Source organism: Phyllostomus hastatus, unplaced genomic scaffold (assembly GCF_019186645.2).
Source record: "Phyllostomus hastatus isolate PE091 unplaced genomic scaffold, TTU_PhHast_1.1 phas_scaffold_114, whole genome shotgun sequence".
In the NCBI taxonomy this organism is placed as follows: domain Eukaryota; kingdom Metazoa; phylum Chordata; class Mammalia; order Chiroptera; family Phyllostomidae; genus Phyllostomus; species Phyllostomus hastatus.
The window spans coordinates 7,429,588-7,450,727 of NW_025334006.1; the positions used below are offsets into that span (position 1 = coordinate 7,429,588).

At 50.3% G+C, this 21,140-nt stretch overlaps 1 protein-coding gene across 2 annotated transcripts in view; it reads left to right on the forward strand.

The window, feature by feature from the left end:
* The window catches only part of PLXNA4 (plexin A4), a 414,442-nt gene that overhangs the window by 252,049 nt on the left and 141,253 nt on the right, over positions 1-21,140 (forward strand). For both annotated transcript variants that reach the window (XM_045855525.1, XM_045855526.1), the window contains exon 4: positions 10,674-10,805. In XM_045855525.1, the coding sequence (XP_045711481.1) occupies positions 10,674-10,805 (132 nt within the window). The remainder of the gene's footprint in view (positions 1-10,673; positions 10,806-21,140) is intronic.

Here is a 21,140-nt window from a genome sequence, read left to right on the forward strand (position 1 = left end):
CTAATTAGTCACTGCTCACACCCTTTGCGTCCTCTCTCTCCTGGCTGGAATCAGGAAATCGAAACAAAATGCCCTCCTTGTGCCCTGCTGGGGCAGCTCCAGCCGTGGGGACGCAGAAGCAGGGGCCCTGCCCGCGTCCCGAGCCCTGGGACTCGGGCAGGGAGGCGTGGCTGTGGCACGTGGAGTCCACTCTGCGGTGAAACAGGGCGCCGCGGGCCGCCGGGGTCTGGGATGGGCAGCCCCAGCTCACCTCCTGCCGCTGGATCGCCCAGTTAGAGCGTCTGATTCCCCAGCTGTTTGGTTCCTTCGCCATCAAATACAGAAGTTCTGTGTCGTGAGGACCAATTAAGACATTGATGAGTAGTTTGAGCATTTCCATTCGTTCATTTATTCAACCAATACGTACGAGGCACCCACTATGTGGTTCAAGCATTTGGGGTGCATCGAGGAACACAAGAAATAAAGATCCCTGTTCTTGGGGAGTTTACCTTCCTGCCAGGGAGACCAACAATGACCATAATAAATATGTAGTGTTTGAGAAGGTGACAGGCGAGGTGGGAAAGGGGAAAGGAGAGCAGGGAATGGAGACTGGGAAAGCCAGAGGAGAGGATGGCGTATGGTTTCAGAAACGAAAGCACTGGGGGCAATTCCAGTGACGATACGGGTGAAGCTCTGTGTTCAGATGTTTGGGGTGACGGGAGTACGGACACGCAGTGAGTGCTCGGGGCCTGAGCGAGCTGTCCTTGGCAGGAGATACACTGCCAGCTCCTGGAGGCCTGCTGGGAACATGGAGGTCATCCCATCCACTGCCCCGCAAACCCAGCAGCTCATCCGTAAAGAGGCCCCTTCGCCTAAAGAGACTGAACTCCGCAGCAGCAGGCTGCTCCTCATGCTTGCCACAGGCTTCCTGCTGGCCTGCCATGCCGTCCTCGGTTCCTCCTCACCCCAGAAGGAGCTGAATCCCTGCCCTCCATCACATTGCCATGGAATTAATAAGTGGACGTTCTAGGGTTCAAGTGTTTGAGACAGAGACAGAGAGAGCATCTGTGTGCATGGCTTGTGTGTCTGTGTCTGTGCGTGTATATGGATGTCTGCTTGTCCCAACCACGGGAACTCGGGCTCAGAGTTAGCTCATCCACTCATTCATTCCTACAGTCATTCATTCATTCAACAAACAAGCCCCTGCTGAGCCCCTGACGCCAGCACTCCATGGTGTGCTCATTCTTCCTGTCACCTGTGTGGCAAGGTGCTGACTGATGGTGAGCAGGGTTTATGGCTCATAGAGCCTTTGGGGCCAACTGAATCAACGGCACAAAGAGATCCAAAGGTGTATTATTCTTTTTCCTTCTGAGAGACACCGTTGCCCTCTCCTGTGCCATAGAAGCAGATCTTGGTCATTCATTTACCGCCAAGGGTCCCCGCCTGTACTCCTGCCTCAGTGAGAGGTAGGTCAAGGCCAGAACAGAGGATCAGGACACCTTCGAGAGCTGAAGTCGTGTGCTCACGGCTCAGAGGAGGAGCAGAGCCTGGATCTCCCACCTCCCTCCTTGGACACCTCACCTGCCTCCTCTGGTCTGCGTCCCCACCTGCCACTACATTGTCCATTTTGCGAACTGACCGGTTCACAGGTACCTGCACAGGGGCCTTTGGGATTCTGAGCACTTCAGAAGCCTGTCTGAGTGAGGAACAGGCCTCACTCAGGCTCTGGCACCCCTCGAATGTGGGGGGCGCCTCTCCAAATCCCTGCCATGCCTGGCTCTGTGAAGGAGGCCTAATCAACACCCCCACCACTCACACCACCAGGTGGTTTGAGGTTTGAGGGTCTAAGTGGAGAATTCAGAGTGGCCCTAGGACATGAGTCCCCAGGTTTAATCTGCCTGCACCCTCCATCTCCAGTTCTAGTGCTGTTTCCCCAGAGGAGACCTCATTGTCACCGTCCTGAATCTGGGCCCAGCCCGGAACCCTGGCCAGCGCAGGCCTTGGCTGGGAAGTTTGGGAAGAGGTGAGAGGAGCGCGGAAGCGGGGAATCCAGGGGGTGACCTACATCTTTAGAGACAAATGACACCGTTCGCTCATTAGGGAGATTATTCCAAGCAAGACGGCAGCCAGAACGCTCTAGTGCAAGCATCTGCCTGCTACGGGGAGACGATATTTATTGTTCAACCCTTCAATGGATGTAAATAAACAGCCTGGCCCAGATAATGTTCCAGTAAACAAACAAGCAGCTGCCAGGAGCTCCCCGGATGGCTGACCTTTGTGGAGGCCACCCTGCTGATGTTTTAATAGCAGCCTGCCTGGCAGTGCTGCCACTCGCTGCGCCAGGGGCGGGGAGAGATGGCGGCACTGCCTGCTGGACGGGCTGGGGGCAGGGGCTGGGCTGCAGAGGGAGATCCCAGGCTGGGACCCAGTGGCTGGGGGGGGTGGGGGTGGGGAAGGCGTGCCAGTGTGAGCCCTCGGGCACCGGAGCCTGTGCCTGGTGAGCCACACGGAGGGGAAGACCAGTGCCCGCTACGCACTCCGATGGAGGTTCCTGCTTGATTTGGGCAGGACTGAGGCTTGGTCAGTACGTCCTAGTGTGGCCTCATCGCCACTGAGGCACAGTTGACAAATTAAAATTGTGTATGTTTGAGGCGTAGGAGCCGACGTGTTGACATACACACGTGCTGTGCAGGAATGGCCACAATCAAGCTAACTAACCTCTCACCTCACACAGTTACCATCTTCTTTTTTTTTTTGTTCGTTTTCGCGAAAACACTTAAAACACCTCATTCTATCAAATTTCAAGCACACAGCACAGTTTTTCGAACTACGGTCACGTTGCCGTGTATTAGATCTCCAGAACGTATTCGGCCGTGGCTGGCAACCTTCATTCGTCAACAGACATTCAGGTGGTTTCCACGTCTTGACTATTGTGAGTGACTCACCGGGCGTTAAATCATGAAACTCTCTGTGCGATTGGTACTTGGCGGTGCCCCAGGCCCTGAGTGCCTGCACCATCTAACCCCCTACTCCCTCCCTGCCATGTTACCTGGTACAGCTGGGAGCCTCTGAGACGCCCCCCGCCATCTGCAGCCACTCTTCCGACTGGCCGGCCCGCTGCCACTAGCAGCTGTCAAATGTCCTGGCCACCGCTCAGGGTGCAGGGGTTCCTGCTGAGTGACAGCCTAGCCCCGAACCAGGCCCAGGCTGCTGTGTCTCATGGCTTCTTCCTTGCACTGATGGGGGCATACGGCTGGCTGGAGCTTACAGCCTGTGAGCCACAAAACAGAGATGATGGGGCATCGTGCTATCCACTGACAGTCCCGGGAGACACAGGGTCTTGTGCAGGTCGGTGGAGTCGGGGAGACCTCCACTGAGAGCAGCCCCAGGACGATAGCCCCCAATAATCTAGAATCACACTGACCACCATGGTAGCCACTGGCCACGTGTGGCTCTCCTGCATGTGAAGCGTGGCCAGTCCAGCTGAGGTTTGTTGTCCCTGTAAAGTCCATCGGGTTTCAAAGAACCAGCATGAGAAAACGAATGTGAACTATCTCATTAACAGGGTTTCATACCGTGTGTGTTAACATGCTATATTTGGAGCACACTGGATTGATAAAATAGATTATTAAAATCTGTTTTACCTGTTTCTCTTTTAAGTGTGACCGCTCCTAGAAAATCTCCTGTTGCACATTGGCCGGCTTGTGCAGCTGGCGTTGACCCCTGCCGTGCAGAGCTTCTGTAGCAGAGCGTTCCCTTGTCCTGAGGGGAAGCCTGAAGGGACACCCCCGCCTCCCACCATGCAGAGCCCATTCACACTGTTCTCAGGACAGTGCTGCGTGGAGACGCTGCATCTCCCCCTCGGACCCCATCTCTCAGGTTATTACCCTCGGCCCCCTCTGCCAGTGTGCTGTGTCTTTATAAAGTCTGTAGTGCCACTTATTTTCTTCCTCAGATCAGTCTTTCCAGTGACGTAAGACATTTTTTGCTCCCAAGGTGGCTTTTGAAGAGATCCCATATCACCCGCTCTGTGTTTTATCTGCCTGACTGTCAAGGTCGGCCCTACGTGGGTCGCCCTTTCTCGTATGGATTGCACACACACTTCCCCTTGAGCCTCGCTCGGGGCTGGGCTGGTCATTCCCGGTTGCACTCCAGTGGGTCGGCCGGGTCTCTGGGAAGAAGGGACAGAGGCCTGTGAACTCCCCTGTTGCGGCATTTGCCACTTGGCCTTGTTTGTGTGACATCTGAGCCCTTCGGGAGACGGGCCCTCTGGAGGGCAGGGCTGAGGTGCACCCTCTTCCCCAGAAGCCAGCTCGGGGCCCAGAACGCGGTGGGCATTCCGTACATGCTTGTGGGTGATGGATGGGTGTGGGTGCCACTCTGTGAAGGGACTCGTAGGGTCAGGATGTGGTTTGTCCTTGGTGTCAGCCTCAGAGAAGAGCGGCTTCTAAACACCCACATTTACATTTGTGGCTTCTTTACATTTTCTCCATTTAAACTATCAGCTGCTGTTCTCACCCTTTCTTGCTGATGTGATGATCTGCACATATTATCTGCACTGTGTGAAATAATACATTTCATTTGTCCTAACGCGCAATAATAAATCTTGTTGGTGGTGAGCTGTCACTTTCCAAGCTTCAGGGTGTCCCCCACGTTTGGGGGCTAAACCAGAGCCACTGGCCATCATCTCTTCTTTGCTGGCCTTTTTGGTTGCTGGGGAGCATTAGGAGCAGCAGTGGGGACACCGAGTCATCTGCCTCTGACCTTGATCGCACCTTGAGCTCACTCACCTCATCTTATCTCCGTCAGCTCAGAGTCCATTGTCTAGTTGTAGAACAGGAGTTTAATTTTTCCAGAGGGAGTTGATCGTTGGTCATTTGTTTAGTAACTACTTATGTTCCCCCTTTTATTGAAGTATAGTTGACAAATAAATCTGTATATAAATGTACCTTTAAGGTATACAACTTGATGTTTAGACATGTGTATATTGAGGAATAATTGACAAATGATATGTATATAAGTTGTATACATTTAAGGTATACAACTTGTTTGGGTATATGTATATATACATATACATACGTAAAGTATGTACATATTATAAAATAACCACCACAATTGAGGTGATTAATATTACCTATCACTGTGTGTATTACCATTTTATTTCTGTGATGTGAACGCTTCAGGTCTACTGTCAATATAAAGAATGTTCAGACCTGTTAAGAATTTTTGTGAGTTTATTTGAGCCAAAAGTGATGAGAGTTGGTGGTAAGGAAGATCTCAGATGCTCTGGAAAGAGATGGTCTTGCAATTTCTTTTCTGCGTTTGAAATTAAGGACGGGCGGTAAGCAGATTACATGAAGCTGGGAGAAAGCAAGCTGGGCACTAGATTGCAGGACAGTTAACGAGTATGTGCTCCCTTGAGGGAGGTCCCACCTGTTTCCTGGGTGTGTTAATCTGGGTGCATGGCAACAATGGCCAGGGCTTGATCAGGGCAAAGACTAACCTTTTACTAAAAAGCTGTTTGCCTGGGGCGTGACTGCCCACCGGTGGTCGGCAGTTTACGATCAGATCACCCAGTGAGGTTAGTTTCATAGAACCCCCTTTTTTTGGTTACACTATGTTCTTCACCAATTTCAAATATACAAATCAAATCAGTATTATCAATTATAGTTACCATACTGTAATTAGATCTCCAGACGTCTCCCCATTCCCGCCCTGCCCCCCAGCCCTTGGCAACCACCACTCTACTCTGCTTCTGCGAGTCTGACTAGTTTAGCTTCCACATATAGATGGGATCATGCGGTGTTTGTCTTTCTGTGTCTGGCTTATTTCACTTAGCATAATGTTCTCCAGTTCCATCCTTGTTGTTGCAAATGGCAGGGTTTCCTTCTATTTTAAAGCTGAATTATATATATATATTTTTTTTATCCATTTACAGATAGTTAGGTTTTTCCATATCTTGGCTATTGTGAGTAATGCCTAAATGAATAAGAGAGTAGCGATTCCACTTTGAGATACTGATTTCACTTCCTTTGGATATACACGCAACAGTGGGATTGTGGGGTTGTGTAGTAGTTCTATTTTTAATTTTTTGAAGAACCTCCATACTGTTTTCCATAGTGATCTTCCCACCAACAGTGTGTAAGGATTTCCTGTTCCCCACGCCCTCAGCTACGCTTGTCAGTAACGACTTACCGAGCACTGACCCACTCGTGGGTCCTGAGCCATGCCGTGGGGCTGCCGTGCCGGCAGCGGCAGGCTTGACCTCTGACTCCACGACTCTCAGTCCCAGGTCTGCTCACCCACGTGCAGCTGCCCTCACCCTGGCCCTGCACCATCTTCCTGTGTTTCGTCTCGTCGTTGGCTTTCTTGCTCTCCCTAAGAGCTCAGACTATTCTGCACATTTTCCTGCTCCCTGCTCCAGACCACTTACAAAAAATAACGTTGAGACTAGTCATAACACTGTGCTTGGGAGTCCCCAGGTTCCCACTTCCCCGCACAGAAACGTGCCTGTTTCTGTCTCTGACTCAGCTCTCTCTCCACGGCCACACCGCCCGAAGTCCCGTGGAGGCTCGTTACTTTTCATTACCTTCTTCACATGGAACCTTGTCCAAGGCTTTCGGAAAATCTGAATAGCTCAGAGGCAAGTGCTGAGCAATGAATCAGGAGACCTGGGTTCTAGCCCTGAATGTCCCTGGTTTATCACTGAATTTTTGGCGAGGCGCAGAACACCCCCATCTCGGTTGCTTGGTCGATGGAATGAGAATGTCAATGCTGGCAGTCAACGTCATACACACTTTACAACCGTCAGATGAAACCATGTTATTTAAGAGCACTTCGAGAGGCATAAAACACAAATAGGAGGGAGCATGGTTTGGAAAATTTACACCAGCCTCTTCTGCATTGCCAGGCCTGAGTCTCTCCCCGAAGAACTCAGTAGACACATGCCGTAGACAGGGTTCCTCTGGCACGCCCAGGGTGGTTTGCTTCACACCAACCGCTTCCGGCCCTTGAAGGGATTCAGGCTTATCTACCCCAGAGTGCAGTATGTAAATGCACAGGAGCACGGACACTGGGATCAGCCAGACCTTGGTGTGGGTCAAAGCCATGCCGTGCACTAGCTGCATGACCGTGAACAAGTTATTAACCCTCTTTGTGCCTCTTCTGTAAATGGGATAATATTAATGCTTACCTCACAGAGCTATGAGATTTATTATTTTTATTTTTTATTAAGGTATAGTTAGGATACAATATTATCTTAGCTTCAGGTATACAATATAGCGATTCAACATTTATAAACCTTACGATGTGGTCATCACACTAAGGTTAGTAACCATCCATCACCATGCAAAGTTATTACACTATCATCATTATGATGATATTTAAATGCGAAGGTAAATGCAGGTAGAATGCCAAGCGTCATACCTGACACATAGTACGACTGAGTCATCAACCACTCTTGCTGCTGTTGTTACTGCAACAGCCCAAGAGCTGGCAGCTGGTCCATCCTACCTAAATTTTATGATTCTCCATTGTTCAGCAAATCTCATCACAAATACCTTTTATCCATGTTTTTTTAAAGATTTTATTTATTTATTTTTAGAGACGGAAGAGAGAGAGAGAGAGAGAGAGAGAGAGAGAGAGAGAGAGACATCAATGTGCGGTTGCTGGGGGCCATGGCCTGCAACCTAGGCATGTGCCCTGACTGGGAATCAAACCTGCCATGCCTGGTTCGTAGCCCGAGCTCAATCCACTGAGCTACGCCAGCCAGGTTTATCCATGTTTTATGTGAGATTCTTTCTGCAGATGGATGCATGGATGCTTTCCTCTCTGTTTTCTGAAACAAGTTGTAGATTGGGTGAGGTGGGGGAGAGGGAGACCTACCTGTCTTTCCAATAACTGATTTCCTACCCAGAGAGCAGAAGGGGAGCCATAACTCTGTCTTGCTTCCCTGGGGAAGGCCAGGTCTGTGAGAACTCGCCCTGTGGATGCTCCCTGGTCCATCCCTCTGTCCCTGCTTTTCCTCTGATGTCCACCATTCAGCACAACACCTCACCATGAAGAACAGGGGACTTGGAACCAAAGGACATAGATCACTCAAGCACTGAATCCAATTTCCCTTGGGGAGCCAGGTCCTGCCAGCAGCCTGAGGGCACTGGAGACCAGCCAGGGTGCTTAGTATCACTCTTGTCACTCTCCCGTTGCTGCTCCAGAGGTGGCCCACAGCTGGAGGTGAAGCCTGGGTGGGCCAGGGGCCAAGGCCATCACCACGCAGTCAGACTTGGGTGGTAATCCCAATTGGCTTTGCATGAAGTCCCGTTTCATTCAGATTAAGTCAGCGCCAGGTAGATGTCTGATGGCTTGGGGGTGGGCACAGGCAACAGGAGGGTCATTGGAATTTAAGGCATTTTGATTTTTAGAGCTAAACAGATCTGTCTTCAATTCCTTTACTAGTTTTTGTTGCTCCTGTTGTTTAATGAACTTAATGGGAAATTAGCAAAGAGGAGTTTTAAATTCATCAATATATTCTTCACTTTTAAAAGTCAGTATTTGTCAAGCTCAAGTATTTAAGCATCACTATCAGGAATGACTGGTGAAAGCCACTGGGATGGTACAGACCAGAGACAGACAGTGACCTTGGCTCCCTGTGGTAGGTCATACCCCAGGAAGCAACTGTGAGACCCATCAAGGAACAGGTCTCTCATGTCAGGGCTCTCTCCCCAGGTTCTATAGCTCAGGCCAGCTGTTTAATGTACCTGGGTCTCATTTTTTTTTCATCTACTATCTCTATATCAGTTAGGATTTTGGATGTTAACTTAACAATCAGGGAATCTCTTGAGTAACAAGAAAGTCCCCACATAGGAAAGGCTTTGGGGTTATTTTGATTCAGTGGCTCAGGGACATCACCAAAAAAATAATTTTTTTTCTAACTCTGCTCTTGACCTTTTCTGATTCCAGCTCCCCTCATTGGCACAAAAGGGCTGCCAACAGTTCTTTGAGCTCCCTGTTTTTGATCCATTGAGGGTGAGGAGAGATTCTCTCTTCTCCCATCAATGACCACAGACTCTGCTTTGCTCTGATCACACATGTTGATTGACTTGGGCATGCTTTCTTTCCATCACTGTGGTAAGAGAGTTAGATTACATGGATTTGCTTAGGCCCACCAGGGACCACCCAGGGAGCAGGGAGTTGTTCCAATCCCACCCAAAAGGTGAGAGAGGATGGAATGGATGCTGGAGGGTCATGCAAGTCATGACAGATGAACACCAAAGTTTTAAGATTAAGAGGTATATAATGAAGAAGTATATACAAAACCACCTTCCTGATGTCTAGGAAGAGCTTAAGAATAATGCTTAAAAGTTAAAAAAAAAACAGATCCTAGGACAAACCTAAAATTGCACACACAAATCACAAACTACCCTGGCGTCAGAGTTCAGGGAATTCAGCGGAGATGAGAGGCAGCCGACTTGCAGGTGAAGCGATGTGGTCGGTCGATTGTCATCGCTGTGGCGCCCCTGCGGTGATTTAGTTCCTCCGAATAACTCTTCTGTTCTCCTTGATCTTATGAGAAGTTAAAAATTAAACATTAAAAATTAAAAATAAGAGTCCATCGTGGGAATATTTGGAATGGTGTTTTTCTTTAGGTTTGTTATTAAAATCTCTAGAATTACACTGTGGGTATTTTACAGTCTTGTACACATGATATCTAATCAAGTCTGGCAATCCCCTCACTCTTGCCCCTCCCCACCTCCCTCCAGGGTCCCCCCCACCCACATTGTCAGTAACATTCCGTCCTGACTCACGTGAGTGGCATTATTAGCACTGGGGAGGGATCACGTCAGATCTGTCAGCTCAGACTTGGGATGATTCTGATTCTAGAGTGTGCCTAGCTTTTTCAGATCTGTCCTTTGTCATGGTGGGTACGGGCAAAGTTCTTTCCTGGTTGTCTGCATGTTGCCTAAGCAGTTCTAGGAAGCACTGGTGGATGGTGCAGGGACAATCTATCTGCTAAGTGCTTTTGTTCTCGGAAGGGTGAGGATGACTCATGCCCAAAGCACATTTTCCTGGAATGCCCGTGTCCCCTTCCCTGGGGACACAAACAGAACATGTAGGAGGTTTCAGGACTCTCCAACTACTCCAAAATCGGAGGCACGAGCCATTGGTTTCAACGGCCAGCATGAGCCAACTCGGCGCAAAACTTCCAGGAAGCAAGGAACCAGTCGATAGAACCTCCAAGGTGCAGCAGAGTTAGCTGGGTACCAATTTCAAAAAAAATCAGTTATACCTTCATGTTTTATCCCATAAATATGGCAAATACTGTTGCCTTTCTGTTACAGAATGACACTCTGATCAGATGCAGATTCAGTTAGTCCACTGCTCCCCAGTCCCAGGTCCATTCCACACCACCAGCACCGTCTTCCCCTCCAAAGCTTACCTGAGGTGCCAGAAAGCAGAGAAAATAATACCAGTTCTTGGTAAAGCCTGGTTTTCATTGTCCCCTCCCCCACACCCACTTTGGCCATTCCTCGAATAAGGCCATGGCGCCCTGGGCCCTCCTGCTGTTCGGGGCCTGGCCTCTGGGCACTGTGGAGACAGCTCACTGCCTCTGCCCTGGCTGCTGGGAGGGTGTCTGGGCTGCAGCTTGGCTGTGAGCAGGGCAGGATCTGAACTCACCTCGGTTCTCTTCTCCTCAGATCCGGGTGGATGGGCCCAAGGGCAATGCCCTGCAGTACGAGACCATGCAGGTGGTGGACCCTGGCCCTGTGCTCCGGGACATGGCCTTCTCCAAGGACCACGAGCAACTCTACATCATGTCAGAAAGGCAGGTAAGGCTGCGCGAGCTCTGTTAGACATTTGTCTTGCAACTAAGTACTAGCCTGCGGCTCAGTCAAAACCTACAGGAGGCCAGCTGCGGAGAGGGGGCTTGATTTATGGCTCAGTGTGTATTCTTCCGGTTTTGCTGCCTGGGGACTGAGGCTGAGCTCCCCGATACAGGAAATGAAACATTTTAAATATGAAAATATCTATAACTCCAGAACAAATCCACTAACTTCAAACATGATGGTGTGTATAGGTTCTGAGTCAACATTTACTCTCTTCTGAAGACACGTGGTGCAGATGCCCAAGCGTTTTGTCCGTATTCCCCCAACAACGTCTAATCTCCTACCAAGGTCATCTTTCTAAACCCTGGAAGTCTATGGTAGGCAAGGGTTTGTTTCCTAAAAGTCCTAGTTGAGGGGACGTCATGGAAGAGCCAGATGGAAGGAGGTTCGGAGAATAAGGCCATGTGTCCTAAGCCTTCAGGTGTACCTATAACTCTCACGTGGGACCTCCAGCAAGTTCCATAGGGCCGAGCCAGGCAGAATAGATACAGGGCAGGGGCTGCTGCTGGCTGATACTGAGTCGGAAGGAGCAAAATTGGGCTCGCTTCTGGAACTCAGCTGAGAAGTATGTTCTTCAGGGGTCCTTGAACTCACATCAGAACTCTATGTCTACAGCAGGCAAAGGAATAGGTTTTACCTTGGAAACTCCATGTATTGAAGAGTGTTTCTTGGACAGTCCTTATTCACTGCCCCACAAGACACACCCACCCCAAGTGTGGATTAGCACGGCCACACCTCGGCCCCTGTCATCTCCACAGAGGATGGATCGTTCCCAGGAGCCGTCCCTCCAGCCCATGAATATGTATGTAGCAAAAGCAGCGGCCATGAAGGGCAGATCCCCCCTCTTATTCATCTTCATTAGTGAGGCCTTAACTCCCCAGAGGACCTTGCTGACAGAGTCTGGATTGTTCCTCCTGTCCCCTCTGTGCATAGAGAGGGAGATAAATACCACATTATGCCACCCACAGGGCTTGTGCATTATGCCTTGGCGGCCCACAGTGGCTCCACCCTCCCCAAGAGCTCGATGACATCTTCTCTTGGTGTGGGACTCCCCGTTCAGCCACACTGGGACCCATTGTGGTGCCCTGGTGAGGCTGGCTTGCCTGGGAAATGGCCTGACATAGGGCCGAAAGGGAAGGTTTTTACCCCTGGAGTCAGGACTGGGTGTGAGGCTGCTTCTTTGCTTTCATTTATTGTTCTTCCTAAGAGCCCACATGCCCCACTCCCGGCCTACCTCCAAGGCCCTACACACCGAGGGTTAGCAGCTTTCCTTGATGGAATGCATGCTTTGGAGAAAACCTAAGATCTCCAGAAGGCATTGAATATTTCAGGATTTCTTGCCTGACCTGAAAGCCAAGATTTCTGGACCCAGGACTTAAAACATGGAGGGACTTCCAAAGATGGGAAATATAAGCTATGTGGAGCCCCTTCTGGTAACTGGGTTGGGATTCTGATCTCCTTGTCCTCAGCCAGTCTACTTCCCTGAGAGTGCAGTCAGTGGTTAGAGCCCGTTCAGGCTGGTAATGAGGCATGCTGGGAGCTCTCGGTTATTGGAAAGGAAAGGAAGACAGGAATGGATAAGACTAGGCCATTCATCCTTTCTGGGGCTGCTGCTCATAGAGACAGAGGGTTGCCTGTCACCCAAATCAGTATCCCAAGGCCCTCAACTCTTGGGCCAACACCAGTGGGTTTGCAGAGCCACTGTGGGGAGTGGTGGTGAAGCACAGTGGTTAATTGTACAGGTCTTAGTTTCAGAATATTGAGCATGCACCTTGGCTCCACCATTTACTAAGCACGTTCTCGAGTAAGTTCCTTAAACTCTTAAAGACTCCACATTCTCAATGATCACTTGGAAGTAATAATAACATCCTGCAGTGTTGTTCCAGTGACCAAATGATATGATGCATGGCATAAGCATAAAGCAAGCCTGACATGGAGGAAGGGCTTGATAAGTGCAGGCTCTCATTCTTACGCTGTTGCAACAGGGGTATCTGAATATTGGCCGTATTTGACGTCAGGCAGGCGGTGACGTCAAGATTCTGGGTGATCTGTCTAATAGGCAGGAAGTGCAAGAATCCAAGTCAAGGCCAAGGTGGGCAGGGAGCAGAAGTCTGGTCCCAGGGAGAGCAACTCAAGAACCCACAGCCTGCTTTACTACACCAAGCAGAGCCCAAAGCAAGAGCACCTTGGTGAATATAACGGAGATATGCCGGGCAGCCCAGGACTCAGGACTGATTCCAGCCTCCGTCACTGGGGGGCTGGTGTCAGCCACAATGGGTCAGACACTAGCAGGGCTGACTCTACCGACTAGCAGGGCTGACTCTGCCGACTAACAGTGTACGCTCAGCAATGACGTCCGCCCTGCCTGAGAGGCACCACCCTTTCTCATCTGGCGAAGTTTTTCCTGTCCTTCAAAACTTAGCTCCGCTGCCGCAGTCTCCAGTGGGTGACTCCTGACCTGTGATCGGACACCTCTGAGTGAGCTCTTCCTAGACCCGGCTGAGAGGATGACTTCCTCGTCTTCCTGACAGACTGCGCGGGGCAGCTTGAGGGCAGCCCTGTGTTCTCTTTGTCTGCCTAAACCTTAGCTGATAGGCCCTTGATGAATATTTGATGACTGAATAAATGAATGGCTGAATCCCCAGTGTCTTTGTGGAACCATAACTGGGAAAGAGAGGGACTGACAGAAATTATTTATTGCTTATATTAATTTCCAAGTTTGAACTTAGATAATTAAAACACGACACCTCATATAAAAAACATCTCCCAAACTTTGGGCATCTGTTTATTACTGCCATGACTTTTGTCCTGTGCTGAACTATTTTTTTTTGCTTTGTACTTTTATTTAAATAAACTTACTGTTCACACTTAAATAACCTACATTAACCATCTCCTAAACAGTAATATTACAGGTATGCTGTGCCAGTCATATAGTATAATATACCTAATTGTGATCATGTAATTTATCATAAGAAATATATTCGGCCTTCACCTCCATTGCTGGCACAGAGCTACCAAAACCCTTGGAATTTCCTGAAGGACAGGAACAATGGAAGCCTCTTTTGTTATAATGTTTGGTGTCCTGTCTGCAGTTCCTGAAATCTCTTTAGAACCATGAAGGTGAATGGGTGTCTTGTTATTTCTAACAAGACTCTTTCAACCACAAGTGAGTTTATGTGAATGGGCGATTTTTAGAAAGGCCCTAAAGATGGGGGACCGGTTGCTAGGGGAACCAATCGTGTGATTAGAGGGTTGGAAGGGGCAAAGATTGTGTAACTCACAGAGACAGAGAAGGAGTGTGGTGTGTGTGAGTGTGCATCTCGGTCCCCATCTGTGTGTCTCCATCAGCCCTTTCTTGCTTTGCACACGTCTGTGTGTTTGCATATGGTGAATATTTGCTACAACTCCAGTATTCCCAAGGGGATGTTCATACACACTGAAACGTTGTGACAAAAACCTGCCAGGCCAATGGGAGGGAAGGGAAAGGAAAAGTCAATGGGGCAGGTGAGAAGCTGAGGTGGCCAAGCCAGGGTTGTCCTCAGGTGCCCTGGAGTGACAAACCCCTACTGGGAGAGAAGCTGTCCCCCACACAAAGCAACCCTCTTCTTGGACAGGCCCCAGAGCAAGTAGCAGATTTCCAGTAAATTTCAGCCGCCCTGCCATCCCACACAGCAGCTCTCAGCACTCACTCTCCTGCCTGAGAGCCGGGGGCCTCAAACACGTTTCTGCTTTTGATACACACTTTCAGCTGGGTCTGGTCCAAAGCCACTTTCATGTGCTGACTCTGGTTGACAGTGGTCTGCCGTCTGCTCCCAGGTGCTTGGGGACACACTCACAGCCTGTCCCTCATGAGGTGGGGCCTCTCAAGTCCTAGCTGGGATCCAGGACACAGGTGCCTGCGGGGACTGAGGAGGTGGGTCAGGAGGCGGGGCTACCTGCTGGTCAGGAAGCGCGCAGCTCTGCGGGGCTCCTTCTGATGCAGGTGTTCCAGGGCTCCAGGGACCCACGACTCACTGGGGTTCTTGGCTTCACACAGGAAAGAATCCAAATGCAATCCAGCACAGAGTTAAAGTGAAAGAGCTTATTGGTGAAGGAGCGGGACAGAGAGAAGGCTACTCCACAGGCAGAGCAGCCACCCCCCACCACCCCCAGTGGGGTATGTTTCTCTAATTGAGGCTCATTTAATTAAAAGGTAGAGCATTCAGTCGAGGGGAGGAATATTCGGGATTTTCCTGGGGAGAGGGGTGGTGACTCCTCAGAAGAGCACTGTGGGCCACGTCATGTCCACACATGGGCTGTCTGTTTCCAGGCACCGGGCGTGTCAGTTAGTGTGCCAGTGGGTCTCACAGAGCATACGATGAGACCGGGTGTTACAGCAAGTGAACTTAGTCGCCGTGTTGGATCGCACTGGTCTCCTGTGGGTTCTGAACCAGAAATCCGCTGGGGGTTGGTCTTAATATCTTCTTGATAGTCCTCGTAGCCCATATTGATTACAGCCGTTTTGCCACATTCTCTTTCTCACTCACAGCCTGACCCAATAGTGACGTAGGAGGGCCATCTTGCTTTCTAATGTATTATCCAGGCCTAATTCATTCATTCACTCCACAAACACTCGCTAAGCGCCTGCTATGTGCCAAGAGCTAGCTGAGGCATCGGGGGCAACAACAGTGAAGAAACAGATAAATATCCCTGACCTTAGGAGCTTGCAGTTTTAGCAAGAGGACGCAGTAAAGAAGCAGTTGGCACACTGAGAGACCCTGTGGTCAGCTGGCAGGTGACGGTGCTGTGGAACAAGGAAGCGGTGTGGGGGTCAGTGGATCCTGGGGGGTTGCAGTTTTAAATGGAGTGGGCACTGAAGGGTTCCTGAGAAGCTAAAATGCGGGGTGGGCTGTTGGTGCTACCTGTCCCTTCCCTGTTCTTTGTGTTTCTTTTCAGACTCTGCTTGGGGCTGTAAAATTGAGAAGAGGTTGAACCCTGTATGGTGGGAGGGAATTGGTGAGAGGATGCTTTTGAGGTTTGGATTTTCCCACGTTGGGAGTTTCAGAGGGAAGTCCAGTTCCAGGCGAAGGTGGGCTTGTGGCCCAGCCCAGGCTCACGCCATCTGGGGTTTGGATGCCTAAGTGGGTGGTGTCTCTGCTGGGCCCTGCCTGTGAGGAGGGGGGCATCACTGCTTCTATGTGCCTCGATGTCCCTCCCATCCCCAGCCTGCCTCTCTGGTTTGTTCTGGGGATTCTGAGGGTAGCCTGCCGATCGCAGAGGATGGCCAACATTGTTCTCACAGGAGGTGCGGTTGTGGAGACGGTTTCCGCAGCCAGAGACGAGCGATGGGCTCCAGAAAGAATGATCCTGGTTCTGTCGGCACTGGGTCCCTGGCTGCGTCTCCTTGAAGTGTGTTTGTGGTGACATGGCCATCTCTCCGTCGTTCTGCCTGCTCCCAAAGGGGACCGAGCGCTGAATTCCAGTTTGCGTTTGGATGGCTGACACTGTGACAAGCTCAGGTGGATGTCTGCCTCTGGCACCCAGGCCAGGGGGCTTCTGGTAGCTTCTGGGAGACGGGACTTGAAGCGCAGGCCTGGGAGAGAACGACAGGGAACAGGCCGCCTCAGGCGCTCACCAGAAGAGAAAGTGTTGTGGTGTTTCACCCAATGCACTCGGGCAGACGCCGTCCCACTCGTCTGGAGCTGATCCCAGAGGTTCTAGTGTGTCGGGAACACAATGTTCCCATACTTCCCAATGTTCTCTCACTTCCCTCTCAGAAGGCGGCAACCCCCTCTGCCCCCTCGGAACTGGAGGGAGCCGGGCAGAGCAAATGGTTTCCTGCTGCGGTTTCCTAGCTGGGATTTCCCCTGCAGCGTGAAATCCATAGGACTGGAAAAGCCCTCCAGGCTCTTCGGGCCCAAGTCTCTCCTGCGGCCTTTCCGCCCTGCCCCGTGGCTGATGTGCAGACCAAAGCCCAGAGGAGCCAATGGCTTGCCTGAAGTCACACAGCAGGCTGGAAGAGGAGCTGAGTTAGATCCAGCTCAGCCCCTGTTGTGATGTTTTCTCCAGCCCTTCTTGCAAGGGGGAACTTGGAGCTCTTTGTATGCCAAGAGACGCCCTTTATCTCCTAGTCTTCCCAGCAGGAGATTTCTGGACCCCATTCCTCAGCCTCCAAAAGGAGCCTTAGAAAATGGAAGGACTGGCTGGGGGTGGGCAGGCTGAAGGGGGTGTTCAGGTGAGAGTAAGAACTCAGCACTGCCCCCATTGCTCTGTGGAGGCTCCTGGATTTGTCCTTCATTAGTTCTAGCCTGGTGGGAGTTGGGACAGGGAGCCCCTTTACAACATCTGTTCTAGAGCTCCTTGGGGGGCACAGGGCCCTGGACTTGGCCAGTCCACCCCACAGAGAGGATAAGCAGAGAAGCACCCCCACCCCACCATCCTGCTCCAACAGACATGCTTTCAGGCATCACTCGTGTGGGCATCATTATCGCTAACGTCTGAGCGAGATCGAGTTTAGTGACCTGCCTGAGAGGAGGCGACGACAGTGGCCTGGCATTTCTCAGATAGTCATGGGGGTGACTGGAATCACCCATGTGTGCAGGACAGGGACTACAGGTGTCATGGGCAGGCCGTGAACTTGGGTTTCACCCTGGCCCTTGGGGCTCACCAGCTCTGCCACCCAAAGTAAGTCACTCGGCCACCTTGTTTCTTGCTTCCGTTTCTTCATTCGTAAAATACAGGTGATGATGTTCACCTTCCAGAACTTTTAGGATTAACATCAGTACAGGTAAGGTGCCCAGCACCTAGTGGGCCCTTACCGAGTTGAAGGCTGTCATCATCATCATCATTATCACTAATATTCTTAGGAAACACGTGGTGGCTAGGGGTGGGGAGGCCTGAACACACCACTGTTTGGGGGCTAAAGGTCTTTTCAGCTCAGTGCTAGTGCCCCCAGATTCCCCGGCACCCCCATTCATTTTGAAGCCCCTCAGAAAGTACGAAGGCTGTGTGCTCCCTTCACACACGCCCATTTACATGGCTCCCAAGGGGAGTAGAGGGGCTGGAGCCTGGGGTCTCCCTCTCCGATCAGAGCCGTGTGGCCTCTGCGGGGCTCCATGGATTTTTCTTTGTGACTCCGCTTCTGTTCTGGGGGGCGAATTTTAGTCCGTTTGTGCCCAGCCCCACCGACTCGAGGCTGCCACAGACACTGACGGGGCAGTTGACATAGCTTCTGGCTCCTCAGGTGTCAGGATGGAAGGGAGTGCCTTGTTCCCCTCCTCGCCCCCCCAGAACAAGAGAAGAAGAGCAACTATATAAAGGTGGGGTGGGGGTGGGCGAGGGAGGGCATGGCAGTGGGAAAGAGGCAGGAAATCTAAGGGGCAGGTGGCTAGGGAGGAGCCTGGTCGTTCTCTCATCCTGAACTCCATTAAGCATCTGTCTCCGGCAATTGCATGACCGTCAGATCATCTCCCCACGCAGGGCACTTGAAGAGCCATTTTTAAGACAACCACCTGCAATATTCCACTTAACAGCATGTGAGGAGACTCCACTGCGTGGGCAAGCAGGGTGGGGGCTGTGTCTCTGCCCCACTCCGGTTCATCCCCCACCGTGTGCTTGTTCGGTGTCCACTATGTGCCCACACACACAGGGCAAAGCGCAGTGTAGAGCAGAGAAGCGTGGAAGGAAGGCCTGTTCTGGAAGCTCTGTAGGGGTGAGGTGGGAGCACACTCCAGCTTTCAGGGCACTGACGAGAAAGTGGTCCACTGGGAGGTTACCCTGGAACCCCACTTCCTGGTGGGGTTGGGGCTCAGAGAGGAAAATGATGTCAGTTTGAAAGAAGGGGGCTCCTGGGGCGTCTCCTAAGACAGTGCTCCATTCTGTGAGCACCTCCTCTTACGTGGGTGGGTGTGGATGTTGGAAGCTGGCCCCCCACCTCCTCTTACGTGGGTGGGTGTGGATGTTGGAAGCTGGCCCACACATCCCAGCCCTCGCACCTGGAGGTGGGGGACAGCATCTGAGTGGAAGTGGCTAAGTTCCTGAGGACTCATGGGCTTGGGCCTAAGTTCTGCAGAAAGAGAGGCTGGGAACATCCAATAATAGAGTGAACTGTGAACTCAGTTTGCCTATCAATGAGGTGTTTTCAGAAGCAAATAGGTGCATGTGAATTTGTGCCATTGCACAAGATGACTAGTTGGCATTAGTGACATCATGTGACTTTACCAAAAGCAATATAGGTATAAAAGCAGAAATTACAAATGGCAGAAGAGTATCTGATCTGAGTCTCTTAAGTGCAGTTAAGTATCATGCATAGATAATGGAGACACGAATTTGAAACTGACCCAGAGATGACTCAATCATTTCAAAGGGATGTGTGATGGTTAAGGGAAAACTATCTGGATACAGTTATTTAGAGAAAGTTGTGCAAAACCACAGAGGAGCGGAGAAGCAGGTTGGAAATAGGTATATCCTCCCCAAAAAGGACTCAGGGCTGGTGCAGAAAGCTGTCCAGTTCTACCTGCTGGGTGGCCTGGAGGTAGCTCAGGAGCCACCAGCCCTGGTTTCTGGTCCTGGCTCCACCGCCCTCTGTCTGTATGACCTCGGCAAGATATTTAACCTCTGAGCACTTCCGTTTTCTCAACAGTAACATGGGGACATGCGGTTGCCTGAGTGGTTACAATGAGTAAATTAGAAAACACATAAAATTCTTAATGCAGTGCCTGGCGCGGAACGAGGGCTCAATAACTCTCAGCTTTCATCTTTGTTATTTTCAGTATGCTGGACTATTAGAAGGGTGCCTATATTTCATTGAAAAAAAAATACCTATCATATTTTTACTTCCATCATTGACAAGTTCACTCCTATCTCCTCTAGGACATGTCAGACCCCTGGTTGGTGGGTGCTTAGAGTGACAGAGAGCAGACCAGGTGGCCTCCAATGGCCACACTTCCCAGTCAGCCTGAATCCAAGGGTGCTGAGGGCCTGTTGGCTGTTCCAGTGGACTGTTTCTGTTAGCTTGCTTCCTTGAGACACTACCTTTGGTAGGGGCTACCACTGACACTTGAGGTTACCTTCATGGTAAGAGAAGAGGCCCCTAATGCCCTGAAGCCACCTTGAATCCACAAGACTTTGTGAAACATACTCACTCTCATTGAGATGAGGGCATCCCGTCCTGGCTGGTGTGGCTCAGTGGGTTGAGTAATGGCCTACCGACTGAAAGGTCACAGGTTCAATTCCTGGACAGGGGACATGCCTGGGTTTCAGACCAGGACCCCAGTTGGAGGCATGTGAGAGGCATGTTTCTCTCGCACATAGATGTTTCCCTCCCTCTCTTTCTCTCTGCATTCCCCTCTCTCTAAAAATAAATAAAATCTTAAAAAAAAAGAGTGAGGATATCTCCAGATGCAAGCAATACGCACAGGAAGTTTGACCTGGAAACGAGGCCTTCACCTGTCCCTTGCCCTGGTGTTGCTTTAAGCTTCGGTTAGTCCAGGATGCTAAGTGGTGCTGAGAATGATCAGATGGTAAGAAAGTATGAGAACCTATCTTTTTCTGTTTAAAACAAATAATCAGGCTTTACGTATATTTACTATATAGTTGATACTAGATACTATTCCCCTACCTTCACCCACATGTCAGCCATTCACGTGTCAGGCCGGGATGGGGACCATGGGACCACCACATCGCTGACCCCTGCCTGCTCACTGGCTGGTCCAGTTTCAGTGCATTACAGAAAACCGCAATTTAGGTGTGACAGATAGTATCAATATTGTGAGAACTATCCTTTACCCAGACTTTTTACACTACTTGCCGCCAGATGAGAGTGGCCACAAACACTTTTTGTACAGCACAGAGGTTTGCTGGTTATGGAAGCATAATTAAACATCTTTATTTTAAAAGAACCAAAGTGTTCCACATTTGCTGACCTTTTCAGTTCTCACAAGCAGCTGTCAGAAATACGCCGCTTTGCTGATAACTTTGAACAATTACCCCTTCCCCTGCCCCTCAATAAAAAGGCAGTGTGTTAGCAATGAGTTATAAAGTTACTACTTTTAGCAAATAATTATGGCATGGAGAGACCATTTTAGACAGGGGAAAAAAGGATGTCGGGAAATATTTTCATCTTTATGTAATTTTGTTGTTGACATGACCAAGTGTGACACTTTAGTAATTCCTATCTAAAACCTTTAAAAACTTGGAAACAAAATTTTCTACTTGCCTAGAAGTCCTCCAAATGAAGAATTTCAGGGAGTGTGGATGCATTTGTTAAAATTGTGAAAATGTAGCACCGACCGATGAGGG